The 22,442-nt window shown below is 43.4% G+C and overlaps 1 protein-coding gene across 1 annotated transcript in view; it reads right to left on the bottom strand.

The window, feature by feature from the left end:
* Window positions 1–22,442, bottom strand: part of APC4 (Transducin/WD40 repeat-like superfamily protein) — a 163,280-nt gene that overhangs the window by 35,861 nt on the left and 104,977 nt on the right. The window contains exon 11 of the mRNA XM_090013365.1: window positions 18,286–18,465. Coding sequence (XP_089869491.1) covers window positions 18,286–18,465 — 180 coding nt within the window. The remainder of the gene's footprint in view (window positions 1–18,285; window positions 18,466–22,442) is intronic.

Raw genomic sequence — 22,442 nt, 5'->3', positions numbered from 1 at the left:
GGATATAGTGGCTTATTCTGATGCTGACTATGCAGGATTTGTAGTAGATAGAAAATCTACTATAGGATTTTGTGTGTTCCTGGGAGACAACTTAATCTCTTGGAGAAGTAAGAAGCAAAATGTGGTTTCTAGGTCTAGTGCAGAATCAGAATATCGGGCTATGGCCCAAACAGCTGCTGAATTAATGTGGGGTCGTACTGTTCTTCTTGATCTCCAGGTGAAGGTTTCTTCTCCCATGACCATGATGTGCGATAACAAAGCTGCAACATATATAGCGAACAATCTTGTATTTCATGAGAGAACAAAGCACATTGAGGTTGATTGCCACTATGTAAGGGATATGGTTCAAGCGGGTCATATCACTACCCAATATCTAAAGTCGGAAGACCAAGTTGCAGATATGTTCACAAAACCTCTTGCCAGACCAAATTTTTCAAAATGTTGTGACAAGCTGAGCATGATCGATATCTATGCTCCAGCTTGAGGGGGAGTGTTGAGAATAGGTGGTTTTAAGTAGAGTTATCTTTCATTAAGGTGCTTTTTGTAATTCAGTTCTTTATAATGGGGCTGTATTGTAATTAGGTCTTTAAGCCTCTCTCTATTTAACATAGAGAGAGGCCCTAATCTAAAGAATGAGTTCTGAGGTTTCTTTGCAGCCGTCTCTCTCTCTTCTCTCTCTCTCTCTCTCTTCTTTCTCTCTCTTCTCTCTCTCTCTTCTCTATCTATAGGGTCCAGACCATCTTCTACAATGGTGAATATACATCTATATTTATATATATAGATGTAATATTACATATGTTTTAACACGGCCACCCTCGAGTTTCGCCACCGCCTCCCGCTCCAGCAACCTCGGCTGACGTGTAATAACCTAAGTAAATAAAATATCATTTGGAACCGGGCCGGATCCGGATCCGACCCAGGTGATAAGTCGGTTGCGTGCTTTTAAAAGCACGCAGCGACAAAGGGGGGAGGTTCTTGAAACCTCCTTCCCCCTCTCGTCTCTAGGTCTCTCTCCCCTGACTGACTCCCTCTCTCTGTGTTGCCGAGCTTTGTTGACGTCAACGACTCGCCGTCGGCCATCGCCTTTACCCCGGGTGCTACAGACGTCGACGATCGTAGCCGTCAGCGACCTTCGACTGTCGGCGACCGTCGCCACCACATTCTCCCCCTTCTCTTGTCGTCGGTGACCTTCGAGCTCCGGCAACCCCCACTGTTTCCTCCACTTTCTCTGCAATGATCGGCGATCGTGCCGACGATCGCCTGACACCAGCGGCCATCGATCGTCGGTGACCTCCTGTCAGCAACCTCTGCTCTGCCTCCCGTCGTCGGCCATCTCCCCCTTTGAGCTGGCATCGGCGACCCGCCATCAGCCACCTTCTTCTCCCTCTTTTGCTGTGAGCGGTGACCTCCGACGACCGCCTGACGATAGCAGCCGTCGGCGATAGCATCACTACATTTCTCCTCCCTGCCTTGGCACCCTCTGTCGGTGTGCGACCCCGTCACCCTCCCGCTTTGTTGCCGTCTTCTGAGGTAAACCCCTTCTCCCTTCTTTTTCTCCTTTGCGAGGGGTTGATCGACAGGGGGGCTGAACCCCCTGTCGTCGCTTCTTGCCGGCAGGGGGTTAAACCCCCCTGCCTTCCTTTTGGAATCGGTCGACAGGGGGGTTGAGCCCCCTGTCGTCGCCTCTTGTCGGCAGGGGGTCCCGTTCCCCCTGTCCTTGCTAGGTCGGCAAGGGGCTTCACCTCCCCCTGCCCTTCTTGTTGTGGTGGCAGGGGACTCCGTCCCCTTGCCATTCGCTTTGTAGGTAGGGGGCTCCGTCCCCCTGCCATTTGTCTTGTCGACAGGGGGTTCCTCTCCCCCTATCCCTTTTGTGTTTTCTGGCAGGGGGCGAGGCTCCCCCTACTTTTGTGTTTCCCGACAGGGGGCGAAGCTCCCCCTGCTCTCCTGCGCTTTGCCGGCAGGGGGCGAGGCCCCCTGCCTCCTTTGGTTTCCCAGCAGGGGGCGAAGCCCCCCCCCCCCCCCGTGCTTTCCTATTTACGAGCAAAGGGCAAGGCCCCCTACACCTCGTTTGTTCTCTGGCAAGGGGCTTTGCCCCCCTGCCTTGTTCTCGTTTCCCGTAGGGGGGTTGCACCCCCTGTCTTGATTCGTGTTCCGACAGGTTTCCCCCTGTCTTGTTGTGGCAGGTATGGCAGGGAGCCTCTACTCCCTACCCTGCCTTTCTCTGTTCTGGCAGGCAGAAAGCCCCTGCTCCCTGCCCCTGTTGCTTTTTGCCGAGCAGGGCTGAGGCCCCTGTCTCTGGCACTGTAACCTGCGGGAAGCCTTGCAGCCTCTGTTGTTGTTCTGCTTCCTGCAGGGAGTTGAGCTCCCTGCCTACCCTCGTATCGGGGTCCGATACTGTTGCAGGTCTTACCGGACCCACTTCTCATTTGTATTTTGGCATGCTAACCTTTTTAGCATCACAGGTTGAACGGTAGATCCTGCTCGCCCTTCATGGCTTGAGCTTGTGCTTACCTACGCCGCTGGCATAGGAGGACTGTCACCCCTCAAGGTAGGGGAAGATTGCACAGAAGACTTGGACAATTGAATTGAGTTCAATTAACTAAAAAGGATAATTAAATAAATATATATGCATATATATATCATATATATTTATACGAGTATGCATTTAACTCAAGGACACGGTTTTGCGATCCTTGTCTTTTACTTGTCGTAGCGCATCGCGCAAAGGTTTTGCGTTGTACTCCTGCTTACAGCTTTTACTTGTCGTCCCGCATTGCGTCGAGGTTTCGCGTTGCACTCCTGCTTACCGCCTTTACCTTGTCGTCGCGCTTTGCGCATAGGCTCTTGCTTTTGCATATGTGTTGGTATTGCCTTGCTATTGCAGATGACGTGCAGGTTCTTGCGCTTTGCGTATGCCTTAAATGCATCCTCGTGGAGGATGCAAGGGACATTCACCACTCTCTCTCTTGCGATAAGAGCTGAGTCAGGAGCTTAGTGATTCATCATTGTCGAAAGAGAGGGATCCCTAGCAGGGATCCAAGTTCTTCGAGTACGCAGTCCTGCAGACGAATTGGGATTCGAGTGAACTTCATAGCGGGGGTTCTTTTGAGAAACATGTATCCCGTCTATCGAGGCCGGTATCGAGTCATGCGAGACATGTAGATACCCCGATAGCGGATGAGATTCGAGATAATCACATGTTAATTATTGGCACAAGCTACTGGTTGTTTCAAAAGATAAAGTATAGTTTGAGAAGCATTACATCTTTGTGAAACACTCTTATAGAGGCTTCTATTGAGGAGCTATACCCCCTTCATCCTATAGTACTTGTAGTCGTGCACGACACGTCTAGTACTGCGATGATCAGATGAGACGGTCGTGTGACCTCGAATAGTGTTAAATGCACAATGCTATAATCACATAAAATGGCCTCACATTCGCCTTCACAGGCAAAATGCTCGAGTGGGCTAAAGACCACAACATAGAATGGGTCGTTAGTTAAGCAACCCCTAACGTACCTATTCGCTTCTTGTTGTTTGTCAAGGGAGAGGACAGAGCAGTACAAAACTCCAATGGACAGGTTGTTAACAACCACCCTACGGGCAGATGATCCGGCCTCTCCAGTCATTGGAGTTAGTGGAAAGGGGCTACAATAGTTAGCTCAACACTTCTGCAGAAGTTGGATGCATCTGTGGCACTGCTTATCAGCCTCTAGGAAATCCTCTCTCGGCTAAAGTCGTCCCCTTTGGAGCAGACTCAACTAGCTATTTGAGTTATTGAAAATACATAAAATAACAGACGCCTGAACTAGTCTCAGTTGTTTCTACGTTTTGCCTGCGCGTACCCGCAGGCCAGTAATATTGAAACATAAAGCCTGTTCACACTGGTCGATTGCTTACTTGCTCGGTAGTTCAGTATGTTACTCGTTGAGTTGTACCCGCCTGTCGAGGCATTACTCTAGTTTGTTAAACTGCTTACGCAATTCCTTGCTAAGTAACATCTAGCTTCTCATACTAGTTAAGTGCTTATAATAATAGCATTGTGCCAATTGCTACATATTAGAATCTGACTTGCTTTACCCCTTGGTCGAACTGTTTGGTGCTGATTGTAGCGTAGCACTTGTTGGCTTGCATCTCTTATGATTGATGTGATTGCATACAACTCGTAATCTACGAACTAGTGGCAACTAGAATTGATGTGGCCGCTTGTCTTATAAGTTGCTTACATATTGTGATATAATTGTGGTCGTATGATTGCTTATGAATGACTTGTGATGCAATGGTTTATGCCTTACGATTAATTTAATTACTCGCTGATGGACTGAGTCATTTGATGGTAATTGTATGTATTACGAGCATTGTTATGAGTGCTTGTCTTATTCAGTTGTTCTGTTTGGCTGTCGGATAGAGTTAGTTACTCTTCGCCTAAAGAATCAGCTGGATTGCCATATCTACATGTTCTCGTGTGTCGTTTACGCATGCTTTGAGGTCCTATTTGAGGATTGCAATGTTCCTTGTGGCAATAACACAATGCGTAATATTATATGTTTCTGTGTGATGTGATTGATATGCCACGTGAAAAGAAATGTTGGAAGTATGCGATAATATGTTCCTGGTTCATGGAGCCTTATTAGATGAATGGGTGATTGTGTGTTTTGTTTTACCATGTGCAGTGATACGCAACATGTTGCTGATATTCATGCTTGTACCCATATTGGTGGCTACTGACCCAAGAGCGGTCAATTGTTTGGAGCAGTCGACCGTATTGATGCATGTATCACCAAGTAGGGTGTCTGTTGAAGACCGGATCTTCAAAAGATTATCTGCGAGGAAGTGTATGGTCCAAGACCAGGTATACCCTCTAGGGCGATAATTCCTTGTCAGGTCATATATCTCCCGGACCGAGCGATCCGACGTGGATCTTGTGTTTTTGCTTAACATAAAAAGTTATGGTGAGCTGTGATCTTTTGAGATTGTTTGGGATTGCCCATTATAAATCTATAGTTTGGCTTTCTGTTTTAGCATGATTAAATGCAGGACTCAATTGTGAGAATCAGATCGTTAGCGATTTTAGATAGTGATTGTGTTTTGGACCTTCTACGGAAGGGTGGGCTTTTCTGAAAAAGCATGACGCCTTAGTGAGTCATAACCGGAGACAGTTGGCCGCGTAAGGCCTTGAGAGATGGGAATGGATAAAGATTGTTCAGGACAAAGCGTTTGTTAGAAGTTGTGAGAGCGATAAACGATGACCTGGATTAGATGAAGAAACCTCGTTCTAGGAACAAGAACACGCTAGTTGCGTGGTGGTTCACATCCTACGATCAATTGAATCGTATGTTGTGTTTTGACAGTTGCACTGCTTACTTACTTTAAACCGCTGACGTGTTTGCACTACTTACTCGCTTGCACTACTTATGCATTCGCACTGCTTTCTCGCTTGCACTGCTTACCTTGTTGTACTGCTTACCTGTTTAACTGCATAACATGCTGAATTAAATGTACTTAATTCAGTTTCCTGTAGTCTCTCTTGTGCACCTACTAGTTTTTCGCGAAATTAACTCATTCTATGGGTACAGGTGATGATTAGGTACACTACGGGCGATGGCGCGATTGCAAGATGGCTTCAAGACTTCTTCTTCCTGCTCTTAGCTCGCGTCCTGGACGCTTTGGGTTTGTAACGGATTTTCCTTGGGATACCTGAATTTTGTGAGTTTTGGTTTTTTTAGCTAACGTGCCCAAAGTTGTCAGCTTGCCTTCTGAATTAACGTTAAAATAGTCTTCCGCTAATTTCATAAATAAACTCTGAAGAAAAGAGATTTTTCCTAGTCTCTTACCTGTTTTCTGAAAGGTTCGCAAGTTTGAAATTTTGGGGCGTTACATGACATCCCCGACACCACCCCGCCGACTCTTTCTCCCCTCTCTCTGTCCCCCGTTTCCCCACTTTCTTTCCTATATGCTATCGTCGGCGACAGCGCCGCCAGCCTTCCTATCATTTTCTCGGTACGGAGTCGTTCTCGTCATTTTCGCCAGAGCAACCCTCTCCGAAACCCCGACACCGGCGGTTCCCAGGTAAAAACTTCCCCTTCCCTCTTTTTCTTCTTTCTCTTCTTCGTGTCTTCTTTCCGTCTGGCAGGGGGCGAAGCCCCCTGGCTGTGTTTTCCTTTGGCCGGCAGGGGGTTCCGCCCCTGCCTCTTCCTTTCTTTTCGTCAGGCAAGGGGGCGAAGCCCCTGTTTTTGCTTTTCTCCGACCGGTAGGGGCCCCCTGCCTCTGTCTTCTTCTAAGCCTCGTTGGCACAGCGGAGGGGCGAATCCCTCCCTGCCACCTTGCTTGGGAGGGGTCGAGCCCCTCCTTGTTCCCTCTTTTGCAGGGGAGGGGTTGGGCTCCTCTCCTTTTCTCTCTGCTCTTTTCTAGCAAGCAGGGGGTGGAGCCCCTGCCTCTGTGTCCTCTCGTCAGACTGGCAGGGGCCCAAGCCCCCTACTCCCTTTTTGTTGTTCGGGCATGCAGGGAGCAGGGCTCCATGCCTCTGCCACTGCCTGCAGCCAGGAAGACCCCCTGCCTCTGTCGCCTTTTGGCAGGCAGGGTGACTTGCTGTTCCAGCAAGCAGGGACCCCTGGGCTCCCTGCCTACCCTCGCTTTCAGGTTCAGTCTGTTGACCACTGCGGGTCTTACCGAACCCACTTCTTGTTTTAGATCATGGAATATTAACATTTTTACGCATCGTTGGTTGCACGACGGAGCACTCTCAAGCCTTGTGGCCCGAGCCCATCCTCACTTACGCTCGCGAGCGTACGCAGTACCACAACTCCCCAAGGTAGGGGAAAGTTGCGCAAAAAGGAAAGTAGATGAACCGAATTAAGTTGAAATAATTAAAATGGCCATGCTAGATATGCCTACATTTACTTTATTTTTCATGTACTTATTTGCTTTGCGTATTTACTTGCTTACATGTTTATCGGTCGAGGTACAGTTTTGTACCTCGTGCATTATTTGCACATTTACTTGCTTGTTCAGATATTTAGTTGAGGTACGGTTTTGTACCTCGTACATTGTTTATACATTTACTTGCTTGCCCATCTTTTTGGCCAAGGTACGATTTCGTACCTCGTGCATTTTGCTTATGCATTGCGTTTCTCCAAAAAGATGATTTTTAGGCATAAACTCATTTTCGAAATACATAGTTTTACAAAGCAGGTTTTGAAAGTCTTTTGCAAGATAGCGGCTAGCTCCCACAAATCAATGTATTTGGGAGAGGTGTTTTACAACTTCGGTTCGTGTATCCGTTACGATACAGATGATCCCGATTAGGGGCACGAATTTGTGTTTTGGTATGGTTCTTTGATAAAAACCTTTATCTTGTTTATCGAGACCAGTATTGCGAGGTATGCATAGCATACAGATACTGCGATAGACGAATGAGAGATCCGTAGCAATCTCGCCACGTGCGAGTTGCACAAGTGTTGTATCCACTGTTCAAAAGATAAATCATGATCAAAATAAGATATTTGTTGCATCACTTCTTCTGCGAGATTATGTTGTTGGGTTTCTTTGAGAAATCCATGCCCCTCTCTTCGTAGACATACTTTTAGACGCTTGGACTACGAGGAGTAAGACAAGAGGTCTCTGGTAACCTCGAAATATGTTTTGGCACATTATTGTAATTATGTAATGTTGATTGTAAAAGCCCGTTAAAACAAAAGAAACCGTTATCAGTTGAGTCCGGACCCGAGGCCGAGCCCGACCCGGATTCCCGAAGGTTTGAGAGAACTTGCGTCCTTTAAAAGACGCAGGCGCCTCGGGCGAGGGGTAAAAACCCTTACCCCTTCTCTCTCCTCTCACGTTCTCCTCTCATTTCTCCTTGTGGCCACCGACACCGGCAACTCGCCGCCAGCCACCGCCTTTGTCCCGTGTGCTGCAGGAAGCCGGCAACCTCAGCCGCCAACGACAGTATCGTCGGCCACCTCTCCGCCTCCCGTCTCTGGCTGCCTCCTGGCAAACGCCGGCGTTCGGAGCCATCGGCGACTTTCGTGCATCGACGACCTCCCCGTCGCCGCCGATCGCAGCCGCCGGCCATCTCCCCTTTCGAGCTGGCATCGACGACCCGTCGTCAGCCACTGCTCTCCTCCCTCTTTGTGGTGCATCCCGGTCATCGCCGACCATGCTCAACGTTCACCAGCAACCACCCTTAGTCCGGTGGCCTCAGCTGACAACCCGACGACTATCACCGTCGACATCTGACAACCCGACGACTGTCACGGCGGCCACCTGCGGCATCGTCGACGATTGGAGCTGTCGGCGACCTCCGAGCTTCAGCAACCTTCGAGTGTCGGTGACCCCTGTCTCCGACGCCCTCTTCTCTGCTGCGATCGGCGGCTTCCGAGTTCCGACAACCCACCGTTTCCTCCCTTCCTCTACAGTCGCCGACGATCATGCCACTGACCTCCATCTCTCGTTCGATCGTCGACGACATCATCAACAACAGTCCCCCCTTTCCCGAACGCCTCCCCTTTTTCTCTCGTGTTGGGCCGGCACCACCCAACATCGGAGCTCCCTCTGCTCGTCAGAGTGCGCGCGTCGGCGAACACGAGAGTTCCTTTGTCGTTTGCTCCCCTCTCTGCGTGCTCGCCCTGACCCTCGCCACCTGAATCCCTCGTCGCCACGGTCTCCCAAGGTAAACCCTCCCCTCTTCTTCTTCTCCTTTGTGAGGGGTTGGTCGACAGGGGGCTAAGCCCCCTGTCGTCACCTCTTGTTGGCAGGGGGTTACCCCCCTGCCTTTTTGCAGTCGGTCGACAGGGGGGCTGAGCCCCCTGTCGTCGCCTCTCGTCGGCATTGGGCTCCACCCCCTGTCACTTTTGTTGTTTTTTGGCAGAAGGTTCTGCCCCTGCCTACTGTGGTCTTTTGTCAGGGGGCTATGCCCCCTACCCACATCCCGTGTTTGGCAGGCGGCTTCGCCCCCCCTGCCTTGTGTTTCTCGGTAGGGAGCGAGGTCCCCCTGCCTTTGTTTTGCTTCTCGGCAAGGGGCTTCACCCCCCCTGCCTTCTTTTGTTGCCCGGCAGGGGGGCGAGGCCCCCTTGCCTTTACTTTGTTTTCGGTAGGGGGCTTCGCCCCCTTACCTTCAGCTGTTTTCCTGGGAGGGGGCGGAGCCCCCCTGCTCTCCTATTGCTTCTCGACAGGGGGTTCTACCCCCCTGCCTCTTGCGTTTTGCCAGCAGGGGGCAAAGCTCCCCCTGCCTCCTTTGGTTTCCCAGCAGGGGGCGAAGCCCCCCTGCTTTCTTGTTTACGAGCAGGGAGCAAGGCCCCCTATACCTCGTTTGTTATCTGACAAGGGGCTTTGCCCCCTGCCTTGTTCTTGCTGTCGGCAGGGGCAAAGCCCCTACCTGTCTCGTTTCCCGCAGGGGGGGTTGCACCCCCTGTCTTGATTCGTGTTCCGACAGGTTTCCCCTTGTCTTGTTGTGGCAGGGAGCCTCTGCTCCCTCCCCTGCCTTTTTCTGTTCTGGCAAGCAGGGAGCCCCTGCTCCCTGCCTCTGTTGCTTTTTGTCGAGCAAGGCTGAGGCCCCTGCCTCTGGCACTGCAACCTGCGGGAGGCCTTGTTGCCTCTGTTGCTCCTCTTCAGGGAGTTGAGCTCCCTGCCTACTCTCGTGTTTGGGGTCCAGTACCACTACAGGTCTTACCGGACCCGCTTCTCGTTTGTATTACGGTATATACTAATATTCTAAGCATCGCAGGTTGAACGATGGATCCAGCTCGCCTTAGTGGCTCAAGCTTGCGCTTACCTACACCGCAGGAGTACGAGGACCCGCAACCCCTTAAGGTAAGGGATTCTTGCGTAAAAGGATAATGAATGGATAAATTCTAAAATAAGGAAAGATAACTAAAAGATGATGATATATGTATACGTATAATATATATATGTATATCTTTACATTCAAGGACACGGTTTCGTGATCCTTGTCCTTTTTACTTTTCTTGCTCTTTTCTTTTTGTTGTCGTTGCGCTATATGTGCCCAGGCTTTTAATTTATGTCCTTATATTTCATGCCTTTTAATTCAAGGACGCGGTTTCGCGATCCTTGTCCTCTCTACTTTTTCGTACTTTACTTTATTGTTGTCCTGCGCTTTGCGCCATGGCCATTACTTGTATACATCTGTCTTTTTACTCCAGGATGCAATTCTGATCCTCTTTTACATTCTCGCACTTTGCTTTCTGCATTTACATTTATTGCCCCTCGCTTTATGCGCCATGACCTTACTACTTGCTTTTGCACTTCGTACCTTACTTTCGTGTTGCTGTCGTACTTCTTTTGCACTTACTTTTTGGATGTGTTGTTCGTCCTTACTTTGCGGCTGCACTTCGTGCATGTATTCTTATCTTTGTCGTATGCTCATTTACTTGCTTACGCTTATCATTTAATCGAGGTACAACCCCATGCCTCGTGAGTCGTCCTTTACACTTGCTTAGTCAGTATAGGATCTCATACCTTGTGAATTGCTTACGTAGTTGTCTGCTTGTGTGTTTCGATGGTCGAGGTATGATTTCATACCTTGTGTGTGGCTTGTGCGTTTTGCGCTCAAGGTGCAGCTTCGCACATCGAGTCTTGCCCCTTGATTTGCCATTGTATTAGTATATGCACGGGTTTGCCCCTTGTCAGCTTGCACTTCATGAGTGCAGTTTCGAGTGTATAGTGTATATCGTTTCACTTGTCTTAAAAGTCACGACACACTTATGCACTTCAGTTCTCCAAAGATGATGGTCTTAGGTACAAACCTATTTTCAAAGATGTATAGCTTTATAAAGAAGAGATAGCGACTGGATCTCCCAAACCGATGTATTTGGAAAAGGTGTGTTATAACCTCAGTTTGCCTATCCGATATAACTCGGATAACCCTGTTTAGGAGCCTGTGCACGAGTAGGGCGAGAATCCTATTAAGGTATTTACGCCATCACTAGATTGGCGTTACATCACCTCTGATACGAGATCTAGTCTCTAGGCTTTTTGGTCAAACCCAGATAGTTGGCGCCTTCCTTTCTTCGTAAAGGTATTGTTGTTGGATTTCTTATGAGAAATCCATGCTCCTCCTCTTGTAGTTGTACTCTTAGTCACGTACGGTATGTTTGGACTACGAAGAGCAGGACGAGAGGTCTATAGTAACCTCTAAATGTGTATTGACACTTTAAGCTAAATCCTGTTATGTTGATATTCGCCTAATAGGCAAAATGCTTGCGATTGTCTAAAGGACCCGAGCACGATAAGTTGGAACTGGAATGAGTTCACTATGGACTTCTGTAAAGCAGAAGTGTTGGGAGATTTTCTGCAAGAGATCCCTACCCCGCTCATCGTTGTTGTACTTTTGAACAGGTACGTTGCGTGCTGCAGTGAGTAGGATGAGAGGTGTGTGGTTGCCTCAAACGTGCAATGGCGCGTATAATTCACATAAAGATAATTGTGCGCCTTCACAGGCAAGATGCTGGACTGGGTCGAAAGACCAGAGCATGTAGAATGGGACGACGGTTAAGAAACCCCCCCGTCGTGCTCGTTAGGGACGGTTCATCAAGAGAGAGGATGGATGGTACAAAACTCCGATGGACAGGCTATTAATGGCTATTACGGGCAAAGGTCTGACTTCCTTAGTCATCGAAGATTAGGGGAAATACTTCAGGCCACTTCTGCAGAAGTTCGGATGTGCATCCATAGGCCTTTGTTTGCCTTTGGGGATTTACTCTTTTGGTCACTGGCCATCCCCTTAGGAAGTGGACTAAGTCAGTCATTCGGGGTATAGTAAAATACATAGCATAATGGACCCCCGAATCGATCTCGGTTGTTTCTACGTTTTTGCCTTGTGCATACCCACAACGGCCTGCTCATAATGAGATAAGATATAACTCACACACATGATTATGAGATATGCGTGTTGTGACGTGAATTGATTGTTAGCTCGGTAGTTCGGTATGCTACTCGTTGAGCTATGTACGTCTGTCGAAACGTTACTCTAGTTGGTTAAATTGCTTACGCAGTTCTTTGCTAAGTAATAACTAGTTTCTCATACTAGTCAATTGCTTATAATACTAGCATTATACTAATTGTTACATATTGTGTTATAACTGCTACCGTATGATTGCTTATCATGTGTAGCTTATGAATTGCTTGTGATGCAATAGCTTTTGCCTTACGATTAATGTAGCTACTTGTCGATGGACTGAACCATCCAATGGTACTTGTATATGTATTACGAGCGTTGTTATGAATGCTTGTCTTATGCAATTGCTTTGCTTGACAGTTAGATAGAGTTAGTTACTCTTCACCTTTAGAATCTGTGGGATCGCTATAGTTGCTTGTTTAGCAATATGATCTTTATTGCTCTTGTATTTAACTATTTACTTTACTAGAGTTTTGCTTACTCCACAGTACGTTTGGTTAGTTTTGCTAGTCTTGCTTTTTCTGCTTGATCTAGTGATTATCTTGCTTATTGTAGCATTTGTACCTTCTTGTCTTTTGCACCCCTACTAGTTTGTTGTGGGACTGACCCATTTCATGGGCAGGTGGTGAACAAGTTATACAGCTTGCGATGGCACGATGTCCTGATGCGTTCAAGGCGAGACCCCTTTCCTAACGTTGCGCTCCTGAGGACACTTTTGATAGATGTGGTATAAAGTTCATTTGAAAGCATCTCTTCTGATTAAAACTCTTAATTACTAAAATTGTATTACCAAAACGTTGTTCTTCTTTTCATTTCAATAAAATATATATCCGAGTTACAAATCTGTTTGTAAAGGGAAGTTTGCGTTGCGTTGTAATGCGCCCAAGGTCTAGGGACTTGCTATTTCAAACATGATTTTCCGCTGAACTCCTGTTTTAAACTCTAATAAATAATCGATTTCAAAGCTTTCAACCTTTCTCATAAAAGCTTTCAAGTCCACGATTTTGGGGCGTTACATTGATGATTGCCTAACAGGCAAGGGGCTCGTGACGATCTAAAGGACTAGAGTATGGCAAGTTTGAACTTGAATGGTTACACCATGTAATTTTGGCAAAGCAATGTTGTGGGGATTTTCTTCAAGAAATTCATACCCCTCTCATCGTAGTTATACTTTTGAACAGGTACGTTGCGTACTACGATGAGTAGGATGAGAGGTCTGTGTTTACCTCGAGCGTGCAATGGCACGTGTTTGTGACCACAATTGGTGATGTTTTCACCCTCACAATAAGTTGACCCCTCTCATTGTGATTGTACCTTTGAACATATATTTTGTGTACTACAGTGAGTAGGATGAGAGGTGTGTAGTTGCCTCGAACGTGCACTGGTGCATTTAAATCACCTAATGGTGATGATTTCGCTTTCACAGGCAAGATGCTCGAGTGGGTCTAGCAGACCAAGCATGTAGAATGGGGCGGTGGTTAAGAAACTCTCATCGTATCCATTCGACCCGCTAACTTCATCAAGAGAGAGGATGAATGGTACAAAACTCTGATGGACAGGCCATTAATGGATATTTCGAGCAAAAGACTAAGCTTCCCCAGTCATCAGAGTTAGGGAAAATGGGCTATAATGATAGCTTTTAGCCCGCTTTTGCAGAAGTTTGGATGCATCCACGAGCCACCTATGCCTTTGAGAATTTATTCTCTTGGTCACTAGTTGTCCCCTTAGGAGCGGACTCAGTCAGCCATCCGGGTTATCTAAAACACATGGCATAATAAACCCGCAAATCGGTCTCAGTTGTTTCTACGTTTCGTGCCTTGCGCATACCCGTCTGGCCAGCTAATATTGAAACATAAGTTAACCTATTCATATTATTTGAGATATGCATGTTATGACATGACTTGCTTGTTTGCTCAATAGTTCAGTATACTACTCGTTGAATTATGCACACCTGGTATAGCGTTACACTAGTTCTTTGCTAGTAATAACTAGTTGCTCGTACTAGTTAAATGCTTATGATAATAGCATTATGCTAGTTGCAATATGATACATGTGACTTGCTTTACTACTTGGTTGAACTATTCGTGCTTGTTGTAATGTAGCACTTGTTGGATTGAGCCTCTTATGACGAATGTTTGTACAATTGCTTAGAGCTCGTAATTTACAAACTATTCACATCTTATGGCTAATGCAAATTGTTTATTGTACAATTGCCTATAGTTTGTAATTTACGCACTGTTTATACCTTGTGATTGGTAGAATTGCTTATTGTGCAATCGTTTATAGCTCGTAATCTACGAACTGTTTACAACTTATGACTAATAACACTGCTTATCTTATAAGCTTCTTACATTTTGTGATTAATATAACTGTTGTCGTGTGATTGCTTACCGCATGTAGCTTATAAACGGCTTGTTGTGCAATTGCTTGCACCTTATGATTAATGTATTTGCTTGTCGTGAAACTGTATATGTCTTGTGTGAAATAAACTCTTACCTTGTGATACTTGATAGCTCACTTGATTTTATATTTAATTGCTCACATGGAAAACCTTTATTTGTTTAAATACTCAATTATTCATGTTAGAAATACTTACTCATTTGCATAATCTATTGCACATGCTAGATATAACTCATTACTTATTTTAATTGCTTATTTTAGTTTCATAGTCTCACTTGTGCACCTACCAGTGTTTCGTGAAACTGACCCATTTTATGGGCAGATGATGTTTCAGACTGCGATGGCACAATAGTGTAATGAGATCAAGATAAGACTATTTCCTTGACATTTCGCTCTTGAGGATATTTTGGTAAATTTCGTATAAAGTTTCTTTGAAAATCTCTCTTTTGATTAAACTCTAAATTATTAAAACTGTTACCAAAACTCCGTTTCTTCTTTTTATTTCAATAAATATATTAGTTGCAAATCTTTTTGTGAGAGAAAGTTTGCGCTGTAATGCGCCCAAGGTCCATGGACTTGCTAATTCAAACATGATTTTTCACTGAACCTCCATTTCAAACTCTGATAAATGATCGATTTCAAAGCTTTCAACCTTTTCATAAAAAGTTTCAAGTCCTGAATTTTTGGGGCGTTGCAGACTTAGTCGGATTAAAGGGCAAACAGACCACCCCTACCCACCTTTACAGATGCTTGGGGACTCGTACTCCCTTTTTCCTACCAAGCACTGTTAGTCGCTGCATGGGCTGCGGTGCACTTTAGGGAAGGCGGTCATATTCCGTCACAAGTATCGGTCGATCAGCAGATTGCACCGGGCAGATAAGAGTTTGAAGTTTCTCTGGACACCCAAAACAAGTATCTTTACTATGGAGAGTTGGGGCATTCTAGTGAGTTTTGTCACCTTAAGGTTGTGACAAAAGGCAGTTGACGAAACAGGGACTTGAGGACGCAGCTTCCTCAGTCCAGTGCTCTGAGAAAATCCAAGCATGTTGAGGTACCACCGAACTCAACGGGCACACAAGGCAACCACTCGCCCAACTACACGCCCTCGCCAAACTCCTTAGTCTACACTCCAGCTTCACCTCTCTATTCACGAGACTTGCCACATTATACGCCTATAACACCCCCTACGGGTCGGGAGCCCTCAACGAGACTTGACACCCCTTAAGAACGGACTCAGCTAGTTGTCTGGGGTATCAAAATACAAAGCATAACAAACCCCCGGGCAGTCTCAATTGTTTTTACGTTTCTCTTGTGCGTACCCTCAGGATAGTTAATATCGAAATAAGATTTTCATTCTCATTTTGCTTATTAACAACGAATATGTTAGTTTTGTTCTAAATTTTTGTTATCTATGCACCTACCAGATTTTCATAAGTCTGACTCGTTTTATGGGAGTACAGCTGATGATTAGGTCGGTACGATAAGCGATTGCGCGATGATATCAAGATCTCACTCTTTCTCTGATGTTTCGTTCCTGAGCACGTTTTGTAATTTTGCATAAGGGTTTCCTTTGAAAATTCCTCTTTTAACTTTAAGTTATCAAAAACCTTGTTTTGGATCCATGTGGTTTAAAATGCTTATACGGAAATACAAATTTATTGTGTAAAGGAAAGTTGAACTATAATGCGCCCAAGGTCCATTGACTTGTTATTTCAAACAACATTTTTCGATAAACTGACATTTTAAACTATGGAAATGGATTGATTACAAAGCTTTCAAACTTTTCATAAAAAGTTATAAGTCCGGGATTTTGGGGGCGGTACTCTCTCTCTCTGCCTCTTCTTCTTCTCTCTCTGACTTTGTCTCTTCTCTTTTCCCTTCCTCCATCTCTTCTTCTTCTCTCTCTGACTTTGTCTCTCTTTCTCTTTTCCCTTCCTCCACCTCTTCTTCTTCTTCTCTCTATGTTTGTCTCTCTATCTCTCTCTCCCTTTATCCGCCTGTTATTCTTCTTCTCTCCCCTTTCCTCCGTCACTTATTCTTCTTCTTTTGTCTCTCTTTCTCTCTCCCCCTTCCTCTGCCTCTCCTTCTATCCTGCTTCCTCCACCTCTTGTTCTTCTCTCCCCGTTCCTCCGCCTCTTCTTCTTCTTCTCTCTTCGTCTCCATTTCTCTCTCTCTCCCTTCCTCTGCCGCTTCTTCCCTCTTTGTCTCTGTCGCTCTTTCTCTCTCCCCCTTCCTCTTCTTCTTATTTTGCTTCTTCTTATGTCTCTTTCTCTCTCCCCTCTCTGCCTCTTCTTCTTTCTCTTATCTCTGTCTCTCTTTATCTCTCACCCTTCATCTGATGCTTGATCTTCTTTTCTCCCCCATCCTCCAACTCTTCTTCTCTCTCTTACTATGCTCGATAATAGTGGTATTGTATACTTGAGGTTGATTAATTTTATTTTAAGAATTCAAATTATGTTTAAATTACATAGGTTTTGTTGATATTGGCAATTGTTTGTTTATTCAATTGTTCTTAATTTTTGGATAGGTTTTGTAATATAACAGGTTTACTATGCTTGACAATAGTGGCATTTGTTGATTAATTTTGTGTTAGATACGTGTTTGCTATTAGTTTTAGCACTTTATTTTAAGAATTTAGATTATTTTTAAATTATTTGACATTTGTTGATATTCACAATTGTTTGCTTTGCTTATTTGATTGTTTTTAATATTTGGGCAGGTTCTGTAATGTTTGGCATGTTTTTTTTGTCTATTGCTTATTATTGATTGATTTTGCGTTGCATACATGTTCGTTATTAATTTTAGCAATTCATTTGCATATTTTCTATATTTTTTTTAATTATGGTACCGACTAGTCCGCCTAGTCCCTATTAAGTTGTACATGTATATCTATCTATCTATCTATATATATATATATATAATGATGTAATAGATAAATACCCTTTAGGGGTATTTTTGTCATTTTACACTTGTAACAGTAGTGTTTATTAGGAACAATTTTTCTCTTATTTATTTTTTATCATTTTTTATCTTTTTATTTAATGTCCTTTTTGTAAAGACCATAAACGCTATGGTTAAAAGACTATAGAGTCGTTGGAGGCTCCCCAACGGTCACATTTGTGATCATTGGGAGCTCCCAACGACTCTATTGGGAGCACCCCAATAGATCCCCATGCTCTCCTTTTGTGTATAAATAGAGGTTGAAACCCTCTCTTATAACTAATGCTTCTCTTAAGCATTTATGCTCAATAAAAATCAATACTTTTTACATTGTGTTTTTCTATTTAGTTCCTTATTGTTTTATATGCACTTAGTGCGTGTGTTGTTGTCCCTTGTTAGCTATTGTTTTGTCCTATAGTGGACTTGTGCTTGTTCAAGTTGTGTTGAGAGGGTGTCAGAATCAGTTATGGCCATTTAAGAAATTTTATTTTAGTAGAAGCCTTATATTTACATTTTTAACACCAGGCACAACCACATGGTTGGATTTGCAAAAAAAGTGTGGGAAATGCCCATATTTCTAGTTCTCATATTCTAGTTACTCTCTCTCTCTCTCTCTCTCTCTCTCTCTCTCTCTCTCTCTCTCTCTCTCTCTCTCTATATATATATATATATATATATATATATATATATATATATATATATATATATATATATATATATATATATATATATATATATATAATGCCAAACTAGTAGTGTAGTGCATTACAGAACAAAAGTCCACAAAACAGTCCAATTGTGTCCCATGGTTCAATTTCTATAATTATATATCAAGAGTAGTGTAATGACATAATAAAGTAACCGCAGAAAGTATGCGTAAATCCAAAATGAGAAGACAAAGCTAAAATTATACAGAAGTAAAGATGTTTCTAAATATTGAGCACAAGTATGGAATGAGCGAGCATGTAGAACATTCCATGAACTCAAAACTGGAGTGGCCCAAAGATCCAAAGGAATGGCAGTGAGTACATATACCTGGAACAATGTTATTGAGAGAATCCTTGATAACCTTTCAACATGTACTAATAGCATGCCAGCCTTTTCCTCAAAATGATCAATCAGCTTTTCATCCAATCCAATAGTTTCACAGCGAGCACGCAATCTTGAAAGGGCTCTTAATTCTCCAACTCTAAATCCAATTATTTCTACAGCTGGCTAAGTCATTAAGCAAAAGAAACCAATTTTTATTTGATGAAGAGTCAATTTTAAACTAAAAAGAAAATTTTACTCCTAGGTACCATAGTGCTGAACCAATGCAAGGCAACCACAAAGCAAGATTTAGGTGTTGTTTTCTAAATACAAAAAATAGAAGCAATTGTAACTCCTACACAACAAGATTTTGTTAAAATATATAGAACGATCATCTCAAAGTGTAGTGTAACAGATAACTAGAAGATTCTTCAAGTATCGAAGTTTAGCATGTTAACAATGGCTACAGATTAATGAAGTTAGAAACAACACAGGCAAACGTGAAACCAATTTCAAAAAACGCTATTTCACTATGTTGGGTGCAACCAATGCATGAATGAATCAATGCTCATATTGTAATAGCTCCAACTTGGTCAAGGACACAGGTCAGGCCCTCTCAAGAGGGGAAAATTGATTTGCACTTGGACCAAAACCTACCAAGCTACTTGTCAAGCCAGGCCCAAGCAGGTTCTAATTGCCATTGGTACCAAATTTTGAAAATAAGTGGTAAGACTAGACATGAAAGAGTAAAGCATGTACTTGATAGTATATTGGACTTCAAGCTAGATTTTATCTATGATGTAATACAGTCATTGCAAGGGCATTTATGCAAATTTACCTCATGTCCTTATATTCATAGATGATTGGACATCTAACCCTAGTGCTCTTGGATGTCCTTTTACAGCCCTCGCCTCCTTTCCTTTCATTTCTCTATTGCGGCAAAAATTTCAAGGTAAATCACCACATGGTATCAAAACAAGGAAAGAGGTAAGTCTCATCATATTAATCCATCCCTTATTCATTTCCTTCATTCTTTCTATGTTGTTTCTCTTCCCTTTTTTGTACTCTCTCTTCTCTGAAATTACTAATCCTCTTCTTCGTTCTCTTGATTGTTTATTTTCTCCTGTTCCACTGATTATGTATGTTCTTTGCTTGGTTCTTACGCTTTCTTCAAACTCTATGATCTAGCAGATATTCCTTATTTCCTTCATGCACGATATAGTACACACTTACACATACTATATATATAGAACTATATATTACTTTTTTATGTAGATGATATGATTCTCACAGGATATGACATGGAGAGTGTTGAGGAGACCAAGAAGAAGATGGCTAGCATGTTTAAGACGATTGAAATATTTTCTTGGTCTGGAGATAGCATACTCTCCAAGGGGATTGTACTTGTCTCAACATAAGTATGCAACAGATTTGGTGGTAAAGGCAAGGTTGGCAGGTGATTTAAGAAGAGTCGATTCTCCTACGGAAGCAAATTTGAAGTTAAGAGCCTTTGATGGTGTAGTGCTAGAGAATCCTACAGAAAACTAGTTGGAAGTCTCATATACTTGACTATATCTAGGTCAGATATTACCTGTGCAGTTCATGTAGACAGTAAATTTATGAGTGCTCCCAGGACAATTCATTTAGCCGCGGTGCTCAGGATTATCAGAAATGTGAGACACCATGCACTATGGTATGTTCTTTTCATCATCATCTGCTACAGTGCTGAGAGCCTTTTGTGATGTTGATTTTAGAATCTATACTCGAGATCATCTTTCTACTACTGGTTTATGTATTTTTCTTGGAAGCTCTCTGATCCCATGAAAAAGCAAGAAACAACAGAGGGTTGCTTTATCTACAGCAGAAGCTGAATATAGAGCTATGGCTCAAATCAATGCTGAGATTATTTGGATTCAATGGTTATTGAGTGAGTTGGGAGTCGCCACTATTGACAAGACTCATTTATATTGTAACAATATAAGTGTTGTTTATATTGCGAAGAATCCAAAGTTCCACGAGTGAACCAAACACATTGAAATAGATTGTCACTGTACAAGGAAGGCTTATGAAGATAGGGTCATTGCTTTAGAGAATGTGGGCTCAAGAAATAGATTATATATGTATTTACTAAGAGTTTTGCTCCTCTTTTCAACTCATTTCTTTCTAAACTCGGAATGATTTCATTGCATCATCCCAAGTTTGAAGGGGAGTGTTAAGAATTGTATAAAATAATGTATTACTAGTTGTGTGCTGCTCCTTTTTCATTAAGCATTCTTTTGTACATTACATCATTATCAGGGGTAGTTTAGTCCATATAAGGTTTTCTTTTATTTTGTCTTGTAGTGTACATTGACGGGGGTCAACTCTTATAAGGACTCACCTTTTCTTTTATGAAAACTAATGAAGTTGTTCTTTACCTCTCCTTCGTTGTGCCTTATTTAAGAAACCCTAATGCATGATTCTACTTTAAATAAGAGGGTATATATATATATATATAATTTTAACAGTTAACGCTTTACACCAGTGTTATAAAAAACGCAGCTTGAGGCACAAAAGGTACGCCTCGCCTTGAGGCGCGGCCCGTGCCTCAAGGCGCAAAAAAAAATTACAACAAGACTTCTGAGACATAAATGCGATTACTAGGAGTCTAATACTTCCACTTCCATCAAGAATCAAGAAATCTATTTCCCTGGGATGGAGATGGGGGAGTCGTCTGAGGAGAGAGAGAGAGAGAGAGAGAGAGGGATTTTTGGATGGGCACCCAGATACAGGGGACCCAAGGAACAAGGAAGGCGAGAGGTCTGCATCTCTCTCTCTCTCTGGCGATTTTAAACGATTTTTGGTAAATTTTTGCATCTCAGCTAAAGCTTCTCGCAGAGTATGATTTTATCATCCTAATGATGATTCGGAGAAGATAATGAGGATTTCTTTGTGTTGAAACTCTAATGTTTGGCTCTCCAATGAGATGCCTTTTGAATGTCTAACAAATGTGGCATAGAAGGAATAACTGGTAACTTTTTAACATAAAAAGCTCGTTTCGGGGTTTATTCGATTGTTTTCTTGCATATGAGATTTTCGTGATTTTTTTTTACGATCGTCGTCATTAGTTGTGCAGCAATAGGTTACTGAGGAAGAAAACTTTTTTCAAATGGGGATATTAGGCCAGGATAGGGGCTCATATTCTCTTATTTTCCCTCTCCCTGTTGCTCGAACAATGAAAAGAAGAATTTTCCTTTGTGGGTTGTAGGTTTTTTAAAGCTGAAATTTGATTTTCGGCTTCTTTAGGAAAATAAAGAGAGCAGAAAGCATGTTTGCATATGCTTCTTCTAAGCAGCAACAATATGTGGTCGATGTTGTGAATAGATGAACTTTTGGGCTTTTTGAGATTCTATATTAACAGAAACCCCATCGTTTTGGCATTCTAATGGTGTTTGCATCCATGGGACGTGTTCATGTGTCACAAGTAACTCACTTTTTGAACCTTGTTTAATTGTTTATTTACGATTAAATTTTTGCTCTTCATAAAAGCAAGTAGTTTACGAAGGATACAACAACAACAACTATGCCTTCATCCCAAAACAATTGGGGTCGGCGATATGAACCAACAAAGAAAATCATTCTGCGTCTTCCACATGAATCCTTCTCCTCCAATCATTTCTATCCAATGCCATGTTCTCGGTGAGGTTCAAAGCATTCATATCCTTTCCTATCATCTCCATCCAAGCCTTCCTAGGCCTACCCTGACCTCTTTTAACTAATATATTTTCCCATTTGTCCATCCTTCTAACTAGAGCATCATTAGGCCTTCGCCGAATATGTCAAAACCACCGTAAACGATTCTCTCTCATCTTATTTCAATGGGTGCAACACCTACCTTCTTACGTATCTCCTCGTTCTGAATCTTATCTTTTATTGTATTTCCACACATCCATCTAAGCATGCGCATCTCAGCTACACTCATTTTTTGAATATGATGTCTCTTGGCAACCCAACATTCCGTACCATATAGTAAAGTGGGCCTAATAGTCGTCCTATAAAACTTTCCCTTCAACCGCAATGTCATTCTACAATCGCACAACACTCCAGTTGCACTTTTCCATTTCATCCACCCAACCTTTATCCTATGGTTTACATTTCCATCAATTTCTCCATCATTTCGAAAG

Source organism: Nuphar pumila, chromosome 1 (assembly GCF_984573655.1).
Source record: "Nuphar pumila chromosome 1, dmNupPumi1.hap1.1, whole genome shotgun sequence".
In the NCBI taxonomy this organism is placed as follows: Eukaryota; Viridiplantae; Streptophyta; class Magnoliopsida; order Nymphaeales; family Nymphaeaceae; genus Nuphar; species Nuphar pumila.
The sequence above is the reverse complement of the archived record's forward strand: the minus strand, read 5'-3'. Positions and strand labels throughout refer to the sequence as shown.